The 22665-nt window shown below is 47.7% G+C and overlaps 1 protein-coding gene across 6 annotated transcripts; it reads left to right on the top strand.

Annotated features, from left to right (window-relative positions):
• The first annotated feature begins 1409 nt into the window (after positions 1-1409).
• Positions 1410-22480, top strand: ZNF114 (zinc finger protein 114). Of its 6 annotated transcripts, XM_027619166.2 has the most exons (6): positions 1410-1698; positions 2344-2430; positions 7873-7999; positions 10199-10441; positions 10842-10903; positions 22109-22480. In XM_027619166.2, the coding sequence occupies exons 2-6, from the start codon at positions 2428-2430 to the stop codon at positions 22148-22150; spliced, it is 477 nt and encodes a 158-aa protein (XP_027474967.2). In that variant the 5' UTR covers positions 1410-1698; positions 2344-2427; the 3' UTR covers positions 22151-22480. The 6 variants fall into 6 exon arrangements, with proteins under 6 accessions (XP_027474967.2, XP_027474966.2, XP_027474968.2 ...); XM_027619165.2 differs by having other exon boundaries at positions 10199-10903; XM_027619167.2 differs by lacking the exon at positions 10842-10903.
• Positions 22481-22665: the final 185 nt, after the last annotated feature.

Consider the following 22665-nt stretch of genomic DNA (forward strand, 5'->3'; position numbering starts at 1 on the left):
GATATGATTAAAAAAAAAAAAAAAAACGTAATGTATTGAGATGACCTGAGGGTCTTTCTCTTGTCTCCGTGGAAATCAGTAAACCTTAATTTTTACAAATGAAACAAATTATACCTTGTGATGCTCAAGTATTTAAAGAAATGCTTGCAAGCAGATACCCCTCTCCCTTCTATATAATCCCCTGCAGCTAACAATCTTTGCAGCAGTTCTTCAGAGCAATCGGAAAGATTCTTTCCCAGGCTATGGTGAAGAAAGGTCGGTTTTCTTGCAGTTGGCAGGGTTTAGTGTTTAATGGATACAGAATTTTAGTTTGGAAAGATGAAAACGTTCTGGAGACAGACGGTGGGGATGGTTGCACACCCGTGTCAATGTGCTTAATGCCACTGAACTAGACCCTTAAAAATGGTGCAAGTTTTCATGTCTGTTATGCATATTTTATCACAACAAAAATTGCTTGTAGTATAGGTGGGGGGAGAGAGGTGAAGAGACAGAGCGCAGAGGATTTTTAGGGCAGCGAAAATACTCTGTATGATTTTACAGTGATGGATATATGTCATTATACATTCGTCCAAATCCATAGGATATACACCACTGAGAGTGAACCCAAAGGTAAACTATGGACTTTGGCTGATTACTCTATGTAGGTTCATCTCTGGTTTAAAAACAAACAAACAAAAAACAAGCAGGGCGCCTGGGTGGCTCGGTTGGTTAAGCGACTGCCTTCGGCTCAGGTCATGATCCTGGAGTCCCGGGATCGAGTCTCAGCATCGGGGAGCCCGCTTCCCCCTCTGACCCTCACCCCTCTCGTGTTCTCTCTATTTCATTCTCTCTCTCAAATAAATAAATAAATAAATCTTTGGAAAAAAAGCATTCTGGTGAGTAATGTTGATAAGGAAGGAGACTATGCATCTTAGGGGCGGGGGAGATATGGGAAATCTCTGTTCCGCCTCAGTTTTATTGTAAACCTAACACTGCTTTAAAAATAATAATAATAAAGTTGTTTTTTTTTAAAAAAAAAACAAGTTTATGGGGTACCCAGCTGGCTCAGTCAGTGGAACACATAGGGACTCTTGATCCTCTCTTGATCTCGGGGGTTTGTGAATTCGAGCCCCACCTTGGGCGTAGAGACTATTTAAAAATGAATTTAGGTATATATTAATATTAGACAATGAAAGCTTTAGGGTAGAATGGCATGACTAGAAATGAGACATTTCATACAAATATAATTGATTTAATTGACTTTTGGCGGTTCTCCGCCCTTCTTGCCTCGAGTCAAAGGAACTGGCTGGGCGGGCCTCAACCTTTGGGGGAGGGGCGGAGGGCGGGACGGGGTGGGGGCGGGGAGCACCGGCATGGGGACCCGGGTGGGGGGATTGGTGGCGAAGTTGAGGGGGGATGTAAATCAGGTCCTGCCGGGGGCCAACCGTAGGAAATTCTCCAATTGAGGTTAAAGGCTTTATTCCGCGGAAGCGCTTCGCAGGCACCTGAAGATCAAGTGACTCTCCAGATCTTGGTGTTTTGACAGCGGCGGAGGGAGCTGGGTCGGTGGCCTCCCCCGGCTGAAGTTTAGGTCGCTGTTATCTTTCACTGGAATTTGGGATTGGAGGTCGTTCCTGTTCCTCGCCGGAGGGTCGCTGGTTCAATCCCAGTAACGATCAGAGGAGTATTTTCTGAGGACCGTTCGTGCAAACCTTGCAGGTTATCCTCCAGTCAGCGCTCACGGGGTGGGGAAGGATGCAAAAGAAAAAGGGGGGGCCTAAGAGGGAAACTGGGGACCCCTCCACCCGATTGTGTCCTTTTCCAGCGCAGAGAAGTCTTCCTTTCGCTGGGAAGTGGGTCTCGCCTCCTGGCTCCCCCAGGCAGCAGAAGTGGCTGGGGAGAGGGCGCCTGGGTGGCTCAGTTGGTTAAGCGACTGTCTTCGGCTCAGGTCATGATCCTGGAGTCCCGGGATCGAGTCCCACATCGGGCTCCCTGCTCAGCAGGGAGTCTGCCTCTCCCTCTGACCCTGCCCCCTCTCATGCTCTCTCTCTCTCTCTCTCTCTCTCTCTCTCTCAAATAAATAAATAAATAAAATCTTAAAAAAAAAAAGAAGTGGCTGGGGAGAAAGTTATGCGGGACCCTGGGTGCAGGAGGTGAGGGTGGGGGTCCCGGGATTCCCTTCCTGCTGGCTCCTCCTCCCCCCGCCCCCACCCAATCCCTTAAACCATCCATTTTGAGGAGGGGGTCCGGAAGCAGGTACAAAGGGCCCCGGCCAGACGAGTCTCTGTCGTCGATCCTTCCTGGGGGCTCGTTGTTTTGTTTCTTTAGTTACTATTTTCACGGTGCCATCCCTCTTGTCCACAGCTCTGCAACCCTCTGTGTAGTACAGGGAACGAGCCCTTTGGGCTGCGCCACCCACAGACGCGTCCAAAAGCCGGTGCTGCGGAGATGGTGAGTGTGCCGGGTTATCGCAGAGTCCACGCTGCGGGCGGGACCCGGTCGGGTTCCGGGGAGTCGGGAGCAGCTGTCCGTCGGTCCGCGGAAGCCTGATTCTCTCCGCCCTGGAGGGGTGGGGACGCCGAGAGTGGCCCACGTGGTGAGCCCTAAATGCGCCCTTCACCTTGCCCCAGGGAGCATTCCCTGGCCTGGGCCGGGGGACACCCGCGTGCGGCGGCGGCGGGGCCGGAGGGGGTGCTGTTTGGATCCATGCTAGCATTGGAGTCCGTTGTGATGAGGGCGAGCTGAAAAATTCTGGGCACTGGTCAGATCGAGGGGATGGCCATTGGGGTTCTCTTCTGGAGAAAGGGTTGCTGGGTTTGAGTTGGGTCCGATGGGCACCTTCCGCCTTTTTTGGGAACTGAGATCTCGGTAGAGGGCATTTATAAAAGGCCAAGTTGAAAGTTCCAGGGGAGTTGTCAGGATTAAACCCTGTGGTCTGAACAAGTTGCCTGTTTGTCGTTCATCGACTCCAGGAAGGTCTGGTTCAGGGGAAGCTCAGGACACCAGTGGGGATGTGTTTCATCTGCCAGATGTGCGTGTTTTCCTTCTACCTGCTTACCTGAGCCCGCCCAGAATGATGCATTCTCTTTTTGTTTTTTGCTTTCCCCACTGTAACTAATGTGTCTGAGATCACCAGGGGCTCACCGGGAGCCCCAGTTGTATTGGCTTGTTGCAAGGAGGGACAGCGATTGCACCAGAGAGGAACCTTGCAAATGAAGGGATGGAGTCATTCCTTATAGGATTCTGGGAGGTGGGGGAGGGGAGAGGGTGAATTCACGGTAAATGTAAGTGCATCCCAGCTTAGATTGGCTCAAGCTGAACCGCGTGCAAAGGAATCATCTGGTTCGGATGGTCCCTTGGAAACTACAAGGTCAGATAGAGGTGGAATGTGGTGTCCCAAACCCCTTATCTGAAGCTCTGCCCGGAGTTGCAAGTTGAGGCTGCCTCTCAGTCCATGTGACTCAAGATCCCCCAGGCAACAATGGGATGTTCTTTTCCTACTGATAGGATGTCACAGCCGCATTGTTGAGGGTTATGATTTTTAGGGAACAAAGTTTATCAGTGAGTTAGAAAACAGTTAAGGGGGGTGGGAAAGGAGTCCTTTTGACTTCGCTGCTGGTTTCCTTGGGGTCTGATCTCTTTCTGTGATGGCTGGGCGGGTTTGCATCCTTGCGTTCACGATGACAGGGCTGCCTATAATCCCCAGTTTGCCCCAGCACTTAGTAACTTTATCATACCGAGTGTCACATTTCTGTTGATGAAAACCTGAGTTCACGTGAACCCCGGAGTAGTGAATGCAAGGGGATTTTGGGGACACCACATAAATGTTGAAATTCTTGAAACCGAAGTAGTATGGATGCCTGTTTCTTTTTTTTTTTTAAGATTTTATTTATTTATTTGTCAGAGAGAGACATAGCGAGAGGGAACACAAGCAGGGGGAGTGGGAGAGGGAGAAGCAGGCTTCCCGCTGAGCAGGGAGCCCGATGCGGCGCTCGATCCCAGGACCCTGAGATCATGACCTGAGCTGAAGGCAGATGCTTAACGACTGAGCCACCCAGGCGCCCCTGGATGCCTGTTTCTTAAGAAATGGAGTCAGTATATATATATTTTTTAAAGATTTTATTTCTTTATTTGTGAGAGAGATTGAGAGAGTGAGCGAGCACAAGCAGGGAGAGTGGCAGGCAGAGGGAGAAGCAGGCTCCGGTCCTGGGATCAGGACCTGAGCCCAAGGCAGATGCTTAACTGACTGAGCCCCCCAGGCATCCCAGAATCAGTATATTTAAGAAGATGTGGGTATTCCAGTTCCGACTAGAAGAACACTCTGACATCTGGCACGTTGTTTGCACCCCTAGAGAATTTTGAAATGTGAAAGCCATTAATTAAATCTCTCCAGTAGAAGGAATTCTTACTTTGGCTGGAAAAAATGACTTCAAGGTAAAAAAAAAAAAAAAAAAAAGCGAACCTCATCAGTTGCGTCGTAAACTATTTAATTGTAGACTGTATTTCGCTTAATAACGTATTTCTGGAATATGCAACAGATCAGCGTGTTTAAAAAAATTGCAGGTTGGTTAGGGTAGACCTTGAAGGCTTCCTCCATCTGCCCTGGTTTGCTCTGTCCGAGACTCCTGGTCACCCAGAAGCAATCACATTTGTAGATGCTTGCAAATCTTCTCAGGGTTCCTTATTTTTCCTTCAATTCATGAACATGAGAAAATGAGCTCTTTGTGCACTCTTCGGCAGCTAATGTTACAGATTTAAAAAGACGCAAGTGACCGAATGCAGTATTCGGGTCTTCGGAGACAGATAGAGGGTATTTGATTCTATAAAAACGTTACTGCTAGGGATATCTGGGTGGCTCAGTCAGTTAAGCGTCTGCCTTCGGCTCAGCTCATGATCCCAGAGTCCTGGGATCGAGTCCCGCATCAGGCTCCCTGCTCCACGGGAAGCCTGCTTCTCCCTCTCCCACTCCCCCTGCTTGTGTTCCTGCTCTTGCTGTGTCTCTTTCTGTCAAATAAATACATAAAATCTTTTAAAAAAAAAAGTTACTGCTAGTGTTTCTCAGCGTGATAATGTTGTGGCCACAGTTTAGAAGATTCCTCGCGCTTTAGAGATTGTAATGGACGTATTAAGGATGCGATGCTGTGATGGCTGGAGTTCAGTGCAATAGGAGAAGGGCAGTGAAGGGGGATGGGAAGAAGTGGCATGGAAACAGGTGGATGGTGGGTGAGGGCTTGCCTGCATTTCATTTTCCCTGTATTATGCATGTTCACACTTTCCGTGATTCAACGCAAATGGTTAGAAAGTTATTTTGTACTGCTAAGCTTTTTTTTCTCTATTTAAAGATTTTAAGTAATCTCTACACCCAATGTGGGGCTCAAACCCACAACCCCGAGGTCAAGAGTCGCACACTCCCCTGGACCGAGCTCCCCAGGTGCCCTGAAGATATATTTAATACATAAAAACACATACCAATCCTTGATATCATCTGACTTTGTTTATATGTCTATTTACTCTCTATATATTTTGAGTTTCTATGCCAAAATGTTTCAGATTCTGGAAAAAATGTTTCAAAATACAAAATGTAAAAAACACAATTTTAAAAATCACCTAAATATTAAAAGTCACTAGAAATCAGGGCTTCCAGGATACAGGTATGGTGCTTTACAAAAAAGAGAAAGAGAAAATAAAATAACAATATCTCTAACACCTGTCCAGAGTTTGAATTCCAGCAGTTTCTACCAAAAATATCTTTCAGAGTTAGATTTCTTTTTTTTTAAATGAAGATTTTATTTATTTATTTTAGAGAAAGAGCGTGAACGGGGGAGGGGGCAGCGAAAGAGGGAGGGGGAGAGAACCTCAAGCTGACTCCAGGCTCAGCTTGGTGCCCAACGCAGGGCTCGGACTCAAGACCCTGAGATCATGACCTGAGCCGAAATCAAGAGTTGGGCGCTCAGCGGAGCCACCCAGGCGCTCCTCTTTTTTATTTTTTAAGCTTTATTTATTTAAGTCATCTCTACAACCAACATGGGGCTTGAACTCACCACCCCAAGATCTAGAATCGCACGTTGCCTCGTGTGGCCAAAAGGGACACCGAAGGTGTGATTAGATGCCCGTGGACATTTTTGCACACATCTCAGGTGGCGGGTCTCTCTCTCCATCACCTCCGTGTAAATGGAGTGCCTGCTGCCCTCTTGTGGCCGAGGCTGAAATCCATCAGCGGCTTCAGGTGCCAAGAGAGCTTTGTTCCCACTTCCCAAAGTAGTGGGCAAGTAGTGAGCAAAATGAGGCATTTTCACACCCTGCAAAGAAACACGTCCTCTTCACATTTTCACCTCGGTGTCTGAGCATCCGTGCTTGTCTCCTGAATCAGTTATTTCATTCGGGTGCAAAATGGCAGCTCTTTAATGCAATCATTGCTTCCAAGTTTTTAGCTGGAACTCTGTAGGGTTTTCCGTCATCAAGAGGGACTATACAGGGCGCCTGGGCGGCTCAATTGGTGAAGCGACTGCCTTCGGCTCAGGTCATGATCCTGGAGTCCTGGGATCGAGTCCCACATCGGGCTCCCTGCTCAGCGGGGAGTCTGCTTCTCCCTCTCCCTCTGCCCCTGCTTGTGTTCCTGTTCTCGCATGCGCGCGCACACGCTCTCTCTCTCTCTCTTTCTCTCAGTCAAAAAAAAAAAAAAAAAAAACTTAAAAAAAAAATCACAGGCTCTTCTGACTGAGACAGCCAGGCACCCCAACTCTTTTAGTTTTAGATTTGAATCTTTCTTCTCAGACTAAAAGCCTTGCTTCCTTCTTAACATAATCCCTTTGCCTGATCCTACAGTGCATATAAAACACCCCTGAGAAGCAGTGTCCACATTGACTCGTATTCATTTAGCAGCAACGTCAGGGTCTGATTTCCGTTCTTTTGTACAATAGACTATTAATGCTAAGGTTGTAGTGTGTCTCAGATGAATTGTTCACTCCAAGTGGTTAACCTGCAGTTAGATATACCCTTGGCGTCATTTAGTTGAGCTTCCCTATTTGGGGGATTTTTTTTTTTTTTAAGATTTTATTTATTTATTTATTTGACAGAGAGAGACACAGCGAGAGAGGGAACACAAGCAGGGGGAGCGGGAGAGGGAGAAGCAGGCTTCCCGCGGAGCAGGGAGCCCGATGCGGGGCTCGATCCCAGGACCCTGGGACCACGACCTGAGCCGAAGGCAGACGCTTAACGACTGAGCCACCCAGGCGCCCCTGCATCATACTTTAAGCAAGCCTCATTATTGAATATCTGGGGGTGGTCTCCAATCGTTTGCCGTTAGAAATAACCTTCAATAAATAATTATGTGCACATTATCGTTTGGCTTTGGGGCCAGGGTAGTCTTGGAGTCACCCACAAAGACAAATGCTGGGTCAAGGGGTGAATGCCAACACAGTTTTGGTAAATTGTGTCTGATTCACTTCAGATTGGAGGTGGGACAGTTCTATGTAAGACTTCGGAAGGCTCACCTTGATACTCCTTGACTTACAGACAGTTTACCCCAGTCTCTACGTCTGCCATCCTGTGACAATGCGTCCTTCCACGGGCTGTATGCAGATTTCTATACTTTTTTTTTTTTAAGATTTTTTTTTTATTTGAGAGAGAGACAGAGAGCAGAAGCAGGGGGAACAACAGGTAGAGGGAGAAGCAGGCTCCCCACTGAGCAAAGACCCCGATGCGGAGCTCGATCCCAGGACCCCGGGATCATGACCTGAGTGGCCCCCTCATGGTACCTCGTCTGTATCTTCAAATGCCTTGTTTCCAAACTGGGTCCCGTTCGGAGGTCCTGGGGGTTAGGACGTCGGCGTAGCTTCGGGAGGGGATGCAATTCAACCCCTAACAGTGCCCCAAATGCGTGTGTCGTTTCAGGACTCCGTGACCTTCACAGACGTGGCCGTGAATTTCACCAGGGAGGAGTGGACCCTGCTGGACTCTGCGCAGAGAATTCTCTACAGAGACGTGATGTTGGAAAACTGCAGGAACCTGGCCTCGGTGGGTGAGTGCCCTTCCCTCCCGCACACATCCGTGGCCGGGACCGATGGGAGTCAGACCCCCTCCTGGGTTCCCAGAGCTGTGCTGAGAAATGGGACGGGGGGTACTGCTGAATAACCACGTTGGGGCCAGTGTCCCCAAGGGGTGGACATAGGGTTCACCCCATGAAACAGGAAATCTGTCCGTAGCATTACATTTTTATTCTCTTCATGATTAACAGCCCTCGGGAGATCTTAGGTGGGTGAACACGGAACATGGAGTTTCAGTGCATTCATGAGGAAAACGGAGGGACCACTTCGTTGCTCCATACTCACACTTGCTTAGCTCTGGAACCCCTGCAGACCAAAGCGTGCGACCCTGTTCCATGGAAAATGCTGGCACCACCACTCCCTTGGGCCATGCACTGTGCCATTCCCCGGTGACCGGGATCTCAACTGGGCAAACCTAGTCTGGTCTCTCATTTGGAGCAAGAAGCGGGTCCGGGAATGGTGCAGGGGAAATTTACCTTGTGCACCTGCCTACCCGGCAGACGTGAGTCCTTACGAGGAAGGATTTCACAGTGTGGAAATGTTGAAGAATCCATTTCGTGCGTGTGCAAAACAGCTGCAGCTCCTCAAAGAGTTAAACATAGAATTAGCACATGACCCAGCAATTCCACTCCTTAGTATCTACCCGCAGGAGTTGAAAACAGATGTTCCAACACATGCACGTGGAGGTGTGTTCATAGCAGCAGTGGAAACAAACTAGTTGCCCATCAACAGGTGAATGGACAAACAAAATATAGTCTGTCCACACAGTGGAATATTACTCAGCCGTAAAAAGGAGTGAAGCACTGATGACAGGTTGCAGTGTGGGGACGCCTGGCTGGCTCAGTCGGTTAAGCGTCTGCCTTCGGCTCAGGTCGTGATCCCAGGGTCCTGGGATCGAGCCCCGCATCGGGCTCCCTGCTCCGCGGGGAAGCCTGTTTCTCCCTCTCCCACGCCCCCTGCTCGTGTTCCCTCTCTCTGTCAAATAAATAAAATCTTAAAAAAAAAAAAAACCAAAACAGGTTGCAATATGGATAAACCTCGAAAGCATTAATGTTAAGTGAGAGAAGGCAGACACGAAAGACTACTTACTGTCTGATTTCATTTATATGAAATGTCTGGCATAGGTAAATCTACAGAAACAGAATGCAGATTAGTGGTTGCCAAAGGCTGGAGGGAAGAACAGGGAGTGGCCGAGCCATGGTCTAGAAGTTCTTCCTTCCTTCCGGGGTGATGGAGATGTCCTGGAACTGAGTAGAGGTGCTGGTTGCGTCACATGCCCATTGTCCTTGATGCCACTGAAAGGTACCCTTTAAAATGGTTACTTTTATGTTAAGTGAATTGCATTGCAATTTTTAAAAATTTTTTAAGGACTTTATTTATTTGGGGGAGAGAGAGCAAGTACAAGCAGGGGGAGAGGGGCAGAGGCAGAGGGAGAGGGCGAAGCAGACTCCCTGCTGAGCAAGGAGGCGGGTGCGGGGCTCAATCCCAGGACCCCAGGATCGTGACCTGAGCCGAAAGCAGGCGTTTAATGGCCAGAGCCACCCAGGCGCCCCGCCCCTTCATCTTTAATCTTAGTCTGTTCGGGCTGCTGTGACAGAACACCACGGTCTGGGTGACTTAAACACGGCCATTACTCTCTCACATTCTGGAGGCTGGGAAGTTCCTGGTCACGGGGCCAGCGGGTTCGTTGCCATCGAGGTCTCTCTGCCCGGTTTGCAGATGGCCACCTTCTCGCTGTGTCCTCACATGGTGGAGGGACCGTGAGCTCCGTTCTCCTGCTCTTGTAAGGAGGCTAGTCCCATCATGGGGGCCCCGCTGTCATCCTGTCTCATCTGAACCCAGTTACCTCCCAGAGGCCCCGCCTGCAAATACCATTTGCAGGGGTAGTTAGGGCTGCGACATAGGGATTTGTGGGGGACCCAAACTCAGCCCACGACGGACTGTGGCGTTCCTGATTACACCCGCGATCCCCACAGAGCCCATCCTCACCACATGGCCCAAATCCCTGATGTCTTTCTGCTCGCTTGCTTGCCCCTCCTTCCCTTCCACGTCTCCCTCACGTATGCTGAGTGAGCATTTGAAAAGAAACCCACATGGGCATTTGCCTACGTTAGCATCCCCAACCCACCTTAAACTCTCAACAAACTCTCAACTTCTGTGTCCCTTTATTTCAGATTTGCTGACTCAGCATAAAACCAGAAACTCAACCCCTCAGCAGGACACTCTTGCCAAAAAGACACCTGATGTGTCTGATGAAGCAAACAGAGTGTGTGCCGTGAGCCACAGTTCCCGGCCCTCCCCATGGGGAGAAGACTGGAAAAAATGCCACAAAACAGATGAGCCACCCAAGCAAAGGGAGCAGAAGTTGAAGCGAGTTGCCGCTGTGCCCAAGAAGGACGAGTCTCCGGTTATAATCTGTGAGTATCACGAAACGAGGGACAACTCTCCACCTAGCTCACGGAGAGATTCCACAAGAAACTGTATCCAAAAATGTGGCTCAAATACTGTGAAACAAAAGCCTGTCCTAACCAGTCATCAAAAGATCTATAGAAACAACAAAAATGATAGAGTCTTATGGCAGAGCACCAAGCTGACCCCATTCGTAGGAAGTGAGGCAGAGCCAGAGTCCAAAATAGGGACTGACCATCAGAACAGTGGGCTTCACACGCATAATCGTATCTGCATGGGGGTGCACATTCACGAATGGGATCCATTTGGAAAAGCCTTTGCTGAAGACATTTCCCTTAGGGTGTACAAGCCTCCCATTAAAGAGAAGACTTCCGCGTCTAATCCGTGTGCCATCACCTTCCAAAATAGCTCGACCCATGACGTGCAGAGGCAATCCTGTACGGCAGAGGCAAATCATGAGAAGAATCAAGGTGAGAAAACCTTTGCCCACATGGCAAATTCTGACTCACACAGGAAGACTAAGACGAGAGGGGGGAAATATAAATGTCAAGACTGTAGGAAAAGTTACGTGTATCTGTCATTCCTTATGAGACATATGGAAATTCACACCGGAGAGAAACCCTATGAATGCAAGACCTGTGGGAAAGCCTTTAGATATTCCTTACACCTTCATAAACATTTAAAAAAGCACATTATGAAGAAGCCCTATAAATGTGAGGAATGTGGGAAAGCCTTCACCAAGTCTTCCAGATTTAAAAACCATCTAAAAACTCACAGTTGAAGGACGCCTGGCCACCTCAGTTGGAGGAGCGTGCAACTCTTGATCTCAGGGTTGTGAGTCTGAGTGTCACGTCGGGTGTAGAGATTGCTTAAATAAATAAAACAATCTTTTTTTTTATTATTTATTTGAGAGAGAGAGAGAACGAGAGATAGAAAGCACGAGAGGGAAGAGGGTCAGAGGGAGAAGCAGACTCCCTGCTGAGCAGGGAGCCCGATGCGGGACTCGATCCCGGGACTCCAGGATCATGACCCGAGCCGAAGGCAGTCACTTAACCAACTGAGCCACCCAGGCGCCCATAAATAAAACAATCTTAAAAAATAAATAAATAAAAATAAAAATTCACAGTTGAGAGTGGTCCTGTGAATGAAAGCAATGTTGAGAAAAGTCTCAGTAATTTTCTCAAAATACCAAGCACATAAGGACGTACTAGAAAGGAACGCGATCCTCCCTGAAGGCCGGAAATGTGAGAATTCACACGTTTACATATTCACGTCTTGTGAAGGTAATGTCTGTGGAAAGCTTTTCATCTCTCAGTTTTACGATTTTCTATTTTTTTTGTTAATTACAAATTTTTTTAAGTAGGCTCCGTGCTCAGCGTGGAGCCCAGCATGGGACTTGAGCTCACAACCCTGAGATCAAGCCCTGAGCTGAGGTCGGGAGTCCCACGCTTGATGCACTGAGCCATCCAGGAACCCCCTTCTTTCGTCTTCAGTGGACATTTATTCTCGCATTGGAGAGAAACCCCATGAATCTAAGGAATATGGAAAAGCCTTCAATGTTGTCTCAGTGGAATCCCTGTAAGAACTCACGCTGCGGAGACTCCTCATGGGAGTAAGGGATGTGGGAAAGACCTCTTTAAACACTCACCCCTTAAGTTACACAAGAGACCACATGCTGGAGAGATACTGTGATTGTAATAGAAGAAAGCCTTCCATAAGATGAGTACATAGTTGGAGAGAAACACAGTAAATGTTAACGATTGCTGCTGTTATATTGTCTCATCCTTGAACTGGGACCAAAATTCATGATCCTCCAGTTTTTCCTCTCTAATAATCCTATAAGATGATGAAAATCCCTCTATATGCCCTTGGCAGCTCTGCCCTGTGAATTTCAATATGTAGTGGCTTCGATAGAATTTACATACAGATGGGCTCACCAACGTGAAGCCCTACTTGAGCCCCATTTAATTCAGAGTGGGGTTTAGTGTGCTCTGGGATAACATTTTTTGTCAGTGGTTACTGGTCTTGATTTGACTGCATTATGGTCAGGATTTGTGGTCTTTATGATGCTAACATGGGACACATGTTCTGACGTTCTTTTCAGTCTCATGGGGCTGATTCTGTCAATTGCCTGACCATATTTATTTTTCTCATCATCTGTACTAAGGGTACATAGACTTGTCTTTCCAGAGTTAGCGCTGTCAAGGTTTTAAAATGCATTTTCTACGTTTTCTCACAACTAATGGTGGGTAGAGCTTACATCCTTGACAAAATTCACTGGCTTGGATTCCTAGAAAGCTGTTGGAAAGAGGAGAGAGAGTGTCATTCTTGTTCTCTTAACTAAGTCTCTTTCCAGTTCCTCTCTGGAAATTGGACGAAATTCCCTGAATTAGCACAGCAACCTTAGGATCATTGGAATGAAGGTCATGGCCTCAATAACACAACCCTCAAAACACAAAAGAGTCCTCACTCCCTTGTAGCATGTTTTTGGGTGTCCGTGGCTGCAACAGACTACATTTCTAAACTTATTGCATGAAGTGGACCCCTAGTTTGAGTAAGAAGCGTTTTAGGGGAGATTTTTTATAACTCAAGAGTTCAATGCTAAAGGATAAAACTAGTGTGGGGCCAGTGTCTTTTTAGTTGCTTCTTGTGTGTTTTAAAACACTGAATTTCTTTGGTGTTGGCTGGGATCAGGGTCCAGGACATATCTGAATGGGCAAGCTTCTTGAGTGTTTTACATTCTCTTACAAACAAAATTTTTGACTCTTGATCTGTCTTTTACTGAGCAAGCTTGTAATACGATATCTCACTAGAGAAGTGGATTATCAAAGTCTTAACCGCTTTGTCAATTCTAGCTTAATGTATTTGTAGACTAATGTTATTAGATGCATAGGAGTTTGGTCATTTTCTTTTTTACAAGTGAGTTTTCTGTTCAATCATTTTTTTCTTTTTATTTTTTTTAAAGATTTTATTTATTTGACAGAGAGAGAGACAGCGAGAGAGGGAACACAAGCAGGGGGAGTGGGAGAGGGAGAAGCAGGCTTCCCGCTGAGCAGGGAGCCCGATGCGGGGCTTGATCCCAGGACCCTGGGATCATGCTGAGCCGAAGGCGGTCGCTTAACCAACTGAGCCACCCAGGCGCCCCTCAATCATTTTTTTTTTAATTTTTTATTTGTGGGGCGCCTGGGTGGCTCAGTCGGTTAAGCGACTGCCTTCGGCTCGGGTCATGATCCTGGAGTCCCGGGATCGAGTCCCGCATCGGGCTCCCTGCTCGGCAGGGAGTCTGCTTCTCCCTCTGACCGTCTTCCCTCTCGTGCTCTCTCTCTCTCATTCTCTCTCTCTCAAATAAATAAATAAAATCTTTAAAAAAAATAAATAAATGAAATCTTTTATGTGTGAGAGACAGATTGAAAGAACAAGTGGAAGGCGGGACAGAGGGAGAAGCAGGCTCCCCGCGGAGCAGGGAACCCCATGCAGGACCCTGGGTTCACGACCTGAGCCAAAGGCAGACGATTAACCAACTGAGCCACTCGGTTAAGTCTTAGGTTTTAACCACCTTTTTTACTAACAATTTTTTTTGTTCATTCATATAATAAGGATGAAAGTTTATGTGCCCCTCACTGTGAGCAAGACTTTACATATATCATCACATTTATCACCACCGCTCCATGAATAAATGCTTATCATCTCCCTCTTATAACTGAGGAACCTGAAGCACAAAAGGTAAGGAAACTTTCTGATGTTAAACAGCTTCTTTCGAGTTTCAAAGCAGTAGGTGTTTTCGTTGTCAAGTTCAGGGTTTAGTACCCGTATTAATTTCCTGTTGCTCAGTGGCTTTAAACAACCCGAATTCATCACCTCACATTTCTGGCAGCCAGAAGTCCAAAATGGGTCTCACTGGACTAAAATCAACGTGTCCACGGGCTTTCTTCTTTTCTGGAAGCTCTAGGGAAAATTCATGTTCTTGCCTTCTCCGGCTCTTAGAGGCCATCCCCATTCCTTGACTCGTGGCTCTTTCTCCTTCAGAACCAGCAACAGTGCTTGAATTCTAACATCACATCCCTCTGCCTCTTACGCTTCTGTAAGAGTCCTTCCTCTTCCATTTATAAGGACCCTTGCGACTATATCAGACCCGCCCAGATAGCCCAGGATCATCTCCCATCTCAGGATCAGCTGATTAGCAACTTTAATTCCATCTGTGACCTTAATCAGATAGATCTTCTTGAGCATCTCCTTTAGGCTGAGGACTGTGGAAAGCTTTGGGTCTATCCTGGGTCAGCAAACATGTTCCATAAAGAGCCAAGGAGTAAATATTTTAGGCTTTGCACGCCACATTGTCCCTGTCTCCACTGCCCAGATCATCCATTAGGGCACAAAGAAGCCATCGACAACACATAAACAAATGGGTGTGAAATTATTTATGGACACTGAAATTTGAATTTCATATAATTTTCACATATCATGAGATACTCTTCTTTCTTTTGATGACTTTTTTTCCCCCCAACCATTTAAGAAATGGAAAACCATTCTTAGCTTTTACAGGCCTGATTTGGGCCACAGGCTGTAGTTTGCTGGCCACTGGTCTAAAGGAAAGAACAAAACAAGCTTTTATCTCATGTTCCCTTGTGGATGAGAGATACATAGAGGCATGGCTCTCCTATACTGATTATTTTTCATCTCAATTTAAAAAAAAATCGGGAAATATGGCTCCCTAAAAGTATATGAAAATGTACATACACAGTTAAATGTCTCAAGAGCCACATACTCACCATCCAGGCCCATTACAAGTTTATTAAATGCCCTACAAGACATGTCTGTACCTACAGGTGTTACCTGCAAACCCCAAGTGGAGACTATTACTGTCCATATGAGTATATATGCCCTTGCTCGTCTTTATGTTACTGCCTTTGCATAAATCCCCAAATATATTTTCTGATTCTGCTTATTTTTATACTACATATGACAGCATCAGAGCGAATATGTCTTTGTGTCCTGCTTTTTTCAGAGAAAGATTAACTCGGGTGGTGGGTTCTTTTATTTTCGCTGCCCCGTGGGTTATTTTTTAATTAAATTTTAATTTAATTCATCGAAGAATCCTTTGTTCATGTAACTCACGGTAAATATTATAAACACTGTTGCTAAAACCAATTTCGATAAGTCTCTGGATGGGTTACTCTTGCAGGAGAAGTGCAGGTTGTACAATCTGCATATGTTCAATAGAAATAAGTGTTTTAGGAGGTGCCTGGGTGGCTCAGTCCGTTGAGCGCGGGACTCTTGATCTCAGCTCAGGGCTTGATCTCAGGATTGTGAGTTCAAGCTCCAAGTTGGGCTCCAGGCTTGGCATGGAGCCTTTTTTTTTTTTTTTTTTTAAGTATTTTAGGACAATATTGTATGATCCTTTATATGGAGTTTCCAGAAAAAGCGAATCTAGAGACAAGACTGCAGATGAGTGGTTGCCTGGGGTCGGAGGTGGGACAGGAAATTGACTGCAAGCTGGCAAGAGGGAACCTTTGGGGTTGGTGGAAATGATCTAACACTGGACTGTGATGATGATTGCGCAATTCTGTAAGTTTGCGAAAAGTCGCTAGATACTCACAGACAGTGATTATGCCTGAATTAACCCCGTGAAGGCAAGAAAAAGGGTAGGAGGGTAAGAGACATCACAGGTCTTGGGTATCCACAGCTGCGTGGCGCCCAAAAGCTCTGCTACGTTCAGCTTTAGGTGTTCGGGGAGGGCCTGGGGGCAGGGGACCCACACTGGATGAGAGGGCTGGCCCCCTTTCCCTGCAACCTCCCCACCACCACCACCTGCCTTTTTGGCTCACTGCTTTGTCCACGAATCTGGATGCATTCCTCCGGCCCTCCCCATCTGCCCAGCCCATGCCGAGGGAGCGCCATGCAGAGGAGAAGGACCCTGCCTGGGAGTCAGGATCCCTGGACTCCAAGGAGTGGTGGGGAGGGAGGAATGCGGCTTCGGGATTCCTTCTGCAGCCCCACGCCTCACTACAGGTGCAACATGGGAATTTGTAACAACTGGTCTAACAAACATACCAGTCCTCTTCTAAGTGCTTTACAAATACCAACTCGTTTCGTGTTTACGACAATGCTGTGCTGTGGGCGCTCTTGTCCCATTTTACAGCAGAGAACACTGAGGCACAGAGAGGCTAAGCAAGCTGCCCAAGGTCACACAGCCATCTGGAGGCGGGACGGGATTCCACCCCCGGCTGTCCCGCGCCACACTTGTCCCTAAGCCCTGGGCAGGGAGGCGCCCCTGTACTGGCGGGGTCGTGACTGGGGGTTCTTGTCTGTCCCCCTCTCTGGGATGCGAGCTCTGGGAGGGGCGACTCCGTCCAGCGCACAGAGGGAGGTACTGGATGATCACTGCAGAACCAAGGGAGGCGTGGGGCTCAGGACTGCCGCATCCCTTCCCGACCGCCCGAGCCCTCCCTCCGCGCTCCGCTGGGGGAGCTGTATTCGTGTCCAGGGTCTCCGGCCCCAGCAAACGGGATCCTCGGGGCGACACGGGACCAGGAGGAAACCCGGGCCTGGACGGTCAGACCGAGGAGAACCCCCTCGCGGCGGGGCACGCGCGCCACCTGGCGGCCGAGTCCCGCCAACACAGCGCCGCCGGGAGACCGGGAGGGTTTGCTCTGGGCGAGGTGGGATCGCGTCTGAAAGGGAGGTGCTCTCGGGAGTGGTCCCGGCGGGGGGTCTGGAAACCAGTGCGAGGCTGGGGGCCGTCTCCCAGTGGCTTCCAGACTTTTCTGACCGTCATGCACAGTAAGAAATCATTTCACATTAACAGCTTCAGGAAATGCCACCCTGTACAACATGATACATAGATATTTTTAATTCTACTCTGTTCCTATTTTGAAATTCTGGTCCGATCCCCTTAAATTGATTTACTGACTCTCTAACAAGTCTCCACGGATAATCTAGGAAAGTGTTTGCCACTGTCCTAGATTATCTTCAGGTTTTTTTGTGTTTTTGGTTTTTGTTTGTTTGTTTGTTTTTGTTTTTCCAGCTGACAAAGGTTACGATGGAAAAAGGGTTAGCACTCCGACGACTCCCTAGCGGTATTATTCCACCACCTTGTGCTGTCACCAGGGATTCCCCCAGATTTCAAGATAAACTGGGCTTAGAGAGGTGAAGACACTTGTCCAAGGCCACACAGGTTGTATGCTGCAGTGTTCGTTTCTGCCTCACTCCTAGAGCGTAGACTTCACTAAATGCTCCGAATTTCACTGCTATTAAGTACGGTTCAATTCAGTCCTTTCTCGGTTTTTGCCAGTAAGATGGAGGTGCACTGGCTGGCTGGTTTTCTATTCTGTGTAATGTAGATTAATGCCATTCCAGAGTTCACGCTTAGAAATGCGCGTCTCCATATGGAACAGAGTGAATCTAAGATGGCAATAAAGGGTCTTCGGCTGAGGCGACAACCTCTAGCATCTCCAACGCCAACAACACTTCCACCACCACCATGACCATCATCCCCGCTGTCAACCACGTCGCCACCTTCCCTCTCACCACCACTACCCCCAACCCACTACCACCACCACGACACCCATCATCACCATGATTGCCAATGTCACCGCCACCACCAGGAAAGTCACCCACCCCACCTCAAAAAGCAGGGATTGGGAAGCCACTCGTTTTGCCTCCTAGCTACAGCCTTGGTCCAGTGAGCCTGCGTTCTCCATCCATCCCTCTCCGCACCCAGGGCCAAAGGGGATGTGACTGTGACATCGAAGGCAGTGCTGGGAACTTGCTTGGGAACGAAGAGCATTCCCGGTTTGATTTTCTGGCCTGTCAGTGGCCTCGGATGTATTCTGGGCTCACGGTGACATCTATAAAGGGCGAGCCCAGCCCTGGACCGGGGGAAGGCAGAGAAGGGTCTGCTCAGTGTAGGTCTAGGACCCTTGAGGGGGTTGAGAGTTGGGGTCAGCCTGAATCCCTCCTGCTAGAGTGGTTCATGAGAGCTTTGCAGGAAGGGGTGCTGAGGGTCTGGGATCACTGTGCTCACTTTCCTGTTCTCAGAAAGAAAGAGGAGGAAGTCATTGTGGACAATGGATAGGGCAGGTGGTCATGACTCCGCTCCACACCAAGATGAGACTCCCCGGGTCCCAGATGTGAGCACGGGAATGGCACCTGCACGTCCAGAAGCCAAGGGAGCTATTTCCATCTCCTTCCTGCGATGCCAGTTTTTACACTTCTTATTCACTGTTCTATCCCCGGAAGCTACTACAATTATGGCACATAGTACATACTTAATATTTGTCAAACTAATGGGGAAAGAGAGGGTCCCTCTCCCCTGCAACTATAAGGAAAAAAGAAAGCATTCTTTATCATAAAGTTACTTCAGAGGATCTGAGTTGATAAGGTGTGAAGAAGAAAACTTTTACAAGAATATTAATTTTGTCTGGTGCACTAGAGAGACTGGAAATTTCTAACTCCTTCCAACTTGCCCTGTTCCTTATTAATATTACTCAGAAGCAACTTCTACAGGGTTTTCTGGGAGGCCAAAAACTATAATAATTGTGGTCATGTCCAGTGACTGTTCCCTCTGGAAGGTTTTGACCCCGATGTGTTGTCTTACTTGATCATTTGCTGCCCTGCTGACTTCCTGCACGTAGCCCCTACAAATACAAGTAAGCTTTCACATCAGATCAGAAGATCAATAGCCTTTTCCTCTTTTCTCATATGCATGATGGAAAAGTAAATCCCGTGACTCTGATGGATTATCTTACAAATGAAACTAGTGAGCCCACGTGGAATTAAATGGTACCCGGACCACGTAACGACCGAACGTCGGGAATGCCTGAGCGTGGAAGGTGGCGACCCCTGCTGGCTGCTCACCCCGAAGCTTGTTAATTCCACACAGGAATTTTTTTTATAGAGAGAGAGAGAGATTTTATTTATTTGACAGAGAGATTGAGAGCACAAGCAAGGGGAACGGCAGGCCGAGAGAGAGGGAGAAGCAGACTCCCTGCTGAGCAAGGAGCCCGATGTGGGGCTCGATCCCAGGACCCTAGGATCATGACCCGAGCCGAAGGCTGTCGCTTAACGACTGAGCCACCCAGGCGCTCCAGGAATTTTCTTTTAGTCTGAAGGGTACACCAAAATACTCTACAAAGGTTTGAATTAAGAGAGAACTTAATTTCTGTTATCCCAATTTTCTCATTTACTTTTTTTTTTTTTTTTAAGAGTAGGCGCCGTGCCCAATGTAGGACTTGAACTCACGACCCTGAGATTAAGAGTAGTGTGCTCGGGGCGCCTGGGTGGCTCAGTCGTTAAGCGTCTGCCTTCGGCTCAGGTCATGATCCCAGGGTCCTGGGATCGAGCCCCGCATCGGGCTCCCTGCTCGGCGGGAAGCCTGCTTCTCCCTCTCCCACTCCCCCTGCTTGTGTTCCCTCTCTCGCTGTCTCTCTCTCTGTCAAATAAATAAAGAAATATAATCTAAAAAAAAAAAAAAAAAAGTGCTGTGCTCCACCGAAGGAGACAACCAGGCGCCCCTCCTAGTCTTTTAAATTTTTATAAACGTTCGTTGACTCAAAAAAAAACGTTTGTTCCTTCCTAGAGTCATCTAGCAAACGTACTCCCTTGCTGTTCAAATGTGTGTGCTGTTGTTAGGGATTTCTTAGTAAATTTTGTACCTAAAATTCTGTACCAAGAATTCATCACCTGTACAATAAAAAAAATGATTGGTACCACCAGCCTCTTAGTCTTGCGGTGCAAATATGCATTTATACTTCTGTGGACTGATAGAACTTCACCAGTAGAGAACACCCAATTTGTCGTTCCAGATTATCCGTATTGGAAAGTGCACGGGCAAAAGTTAGGAAGTTCAATTAAAGTGTTTTGCTCCTATAATTGACCCTGTGATGGTGTGTGTGTGTAACCTACGTGATTGCAACATCACTGAGCACCCACAAGTTCAGGGATATCACACTGAAATACGCAGGCGGTTAATTCATGCTTCCAGAGGCAAGGCCAAAGCCAACATTGATCGACACATTCTGGACAATTCCTGAAGCCAAAGCCAAACTCTGATGCGCCCCAACATTACCCCCTGACTCCCCGCCCATGTGGAGGGCATTTAGAGTTTCCATATAAAGCAGGAATCCACACCTTCTTTTCCAGCTCAGGACCCAGGTCCAAGATAACCCTCTGCAGCAAAAAGTTCCTTAAAACCTCTGTGATCTAGGGCGCCTGGGTGGCTCAGTTGGTTGGGCAACTGCCTTCGGCTCAGGTCATGATCCTGGAGTCCCTGGATCGAGTCCCGCATCAGGCTCCCTGCTCGGCAGGGAGTCTGCTTCTCCCTCTGACCCTCCCCCCTCTCATGTGCTCTCTCTCTCTCAAATAAATAAATAAAATCTTAAAAAAAAAAAAAAAAACCTCTGTGATCTAGCAAAGGAGCAAAAAAATGGAGTTTTCTTGCATCAGCATATGTTAATCCCCAACTTCAGGGTTTTTTGTTTTGTTTTGTTTTGTTTTGTTTAGGGTCAATTCAGTGAGGTCAAGTGCTGTCCATTTAAGAGGACCTGGCTGGGAAAAAAAAAAAAAAAAAAAAAAAAGAGGGCCTGGCTGACCTCCCAGAGGTCAGAAGTCATGATATCCCACTAAAAAGTTGTAGAAGGCTTTGATCACAACTAGCTTATGCACCTTGGGTTGGGGCCCGGAAGGTAAGACCGGCCAGCCCATTTGGGGCCCACGGTACCAAAAAGGGTACATCCTGGCTTATCTTGAGACTAGCCCCCTACTATTTAAAGTGCCTTCTTAGGGCGCCTGGGTGGCTCAGTTGGTTAAGCGTCTGCCTTTGGCTCAGGTCATGGTCCTGCATTGGGCTCTCTGCTCAGCGGTAAGTCGGCTTCTCCCTCTCCCTCTGTGATATTTCTTGCTTTCTCTCAAATAAATAAAAATAAAATCTTAAAAAATATATATAAAGTGCCTTCTTTTTAGATCAGCATTTTGTACTGGTACCAAGGAGACTTTTTTTTTTTCTTTTTGTTGTTAAAGTTTTAAAATTGTTGAGGCATTAGCTTTGTTCACTGGAAACTGAGCCTATTTGCTGTCAAAAATTTTAAGGCAACTTCCATTTTAAAAAGGTTTGGAACTGGGCAGGCACTACAAGTCAAGGTTTTTGCTTTTGTTTTCATTCTTTTTCCTGAAAAGCCAGTTGTTAAATAGGTAGCAATGGGGGGGGCCTCCCCAGATGATAGGGCCAGGTGAAGAGAGAGAAAGACCGGGTTATCTGAACAAGTGAGAAGCACTATGTCGATTGCACCTTCATGGACCATCGCACACACGATCACAGATAGTTTTGAGCACTATATTATGTGCCAGGTACTGTTTCTAAGGCTTCACGTGGACCAATTCATTTCTTTGCACAAAAAGTCTTGGAGTTGTGCACTATTATCCACCTATTTTAAGGAGAACGAGGCCCAGAGTATTACCTTCCTTGACTGGGAAGGTGGATGATGGAGTATCTGTCTGGATTAGGTCAGATTAAATTTAGACAGGGCATTCATTCAGCGGGACCCGAAAGAGTGACCCACGGTGTTCTAATCCCCCTCCCTCCCAAACCACCCCACAGCGGGGAGGGGACAGTCTGCTTTATCTCTGTGACCCCGGCGTTAGGGAGGTCCTCAGATATTCTTTTCCCTCTCTCCTTCCAGGCACATGGACAGACCGCCCTTCCCACCATCCCTCCCCTTTGAAGTTACACATCATCGAATGACCTGCTTGGGCCAACAGATGCCGAGTGGAAGTGACGTGTTTCGTATCCAGGCAGAAGCTGTAAAAGTCACCGCAGCTCCACCACTTTCTCTCTCTTCCCAGTGCCAAAGAATTGCCAATGCCCCGGAGAGATGCTGTTCCCTCAGCCTGGGGCACAAGGATGATGTGGAGCAGAGCCCTGAGGTGACCCATAAAAGACCAGTAACACTGGCGAGTAATAAACCTCTGCTGCATGAGGCCACTGAGATCCTGGGCTTGTTTGTTACCGGAGCATAACCCAGCCTATCCTGACTGATACATCCTAGTTTTCAGTAGAGCCTGAAATGTGGCGGTCTTAAAAAAAAAAAAAAAAAAAGGAAATAGGGGCCCCTGGGTGGCTCAGTCAGTTGAGCGCCTGACTCTTGGTTTCGGCTCAGGTCATGAGCTCATGGGTCATGGGATCCAGCCCGGCATCGGTCTCCCTGTGCATCGGGGAGTCTGCTTGAAGATTCTCTGT

The sequence above is a fragment of the Zalophus californianus genome, chromosome 17 (assembly GCF_009762305.2).
Source record: "Zalophus californianus isolate mZalCal1 chromosome 17, mZalCal1.pri.v2, whole genome shotgun sequence".
Classification (NCBI taxonomy): Eukaryota; Metazoa; Chordata; class Mammalia; order Carnivora; family Otariidae; genus Zalophus; species Zalophus californianus.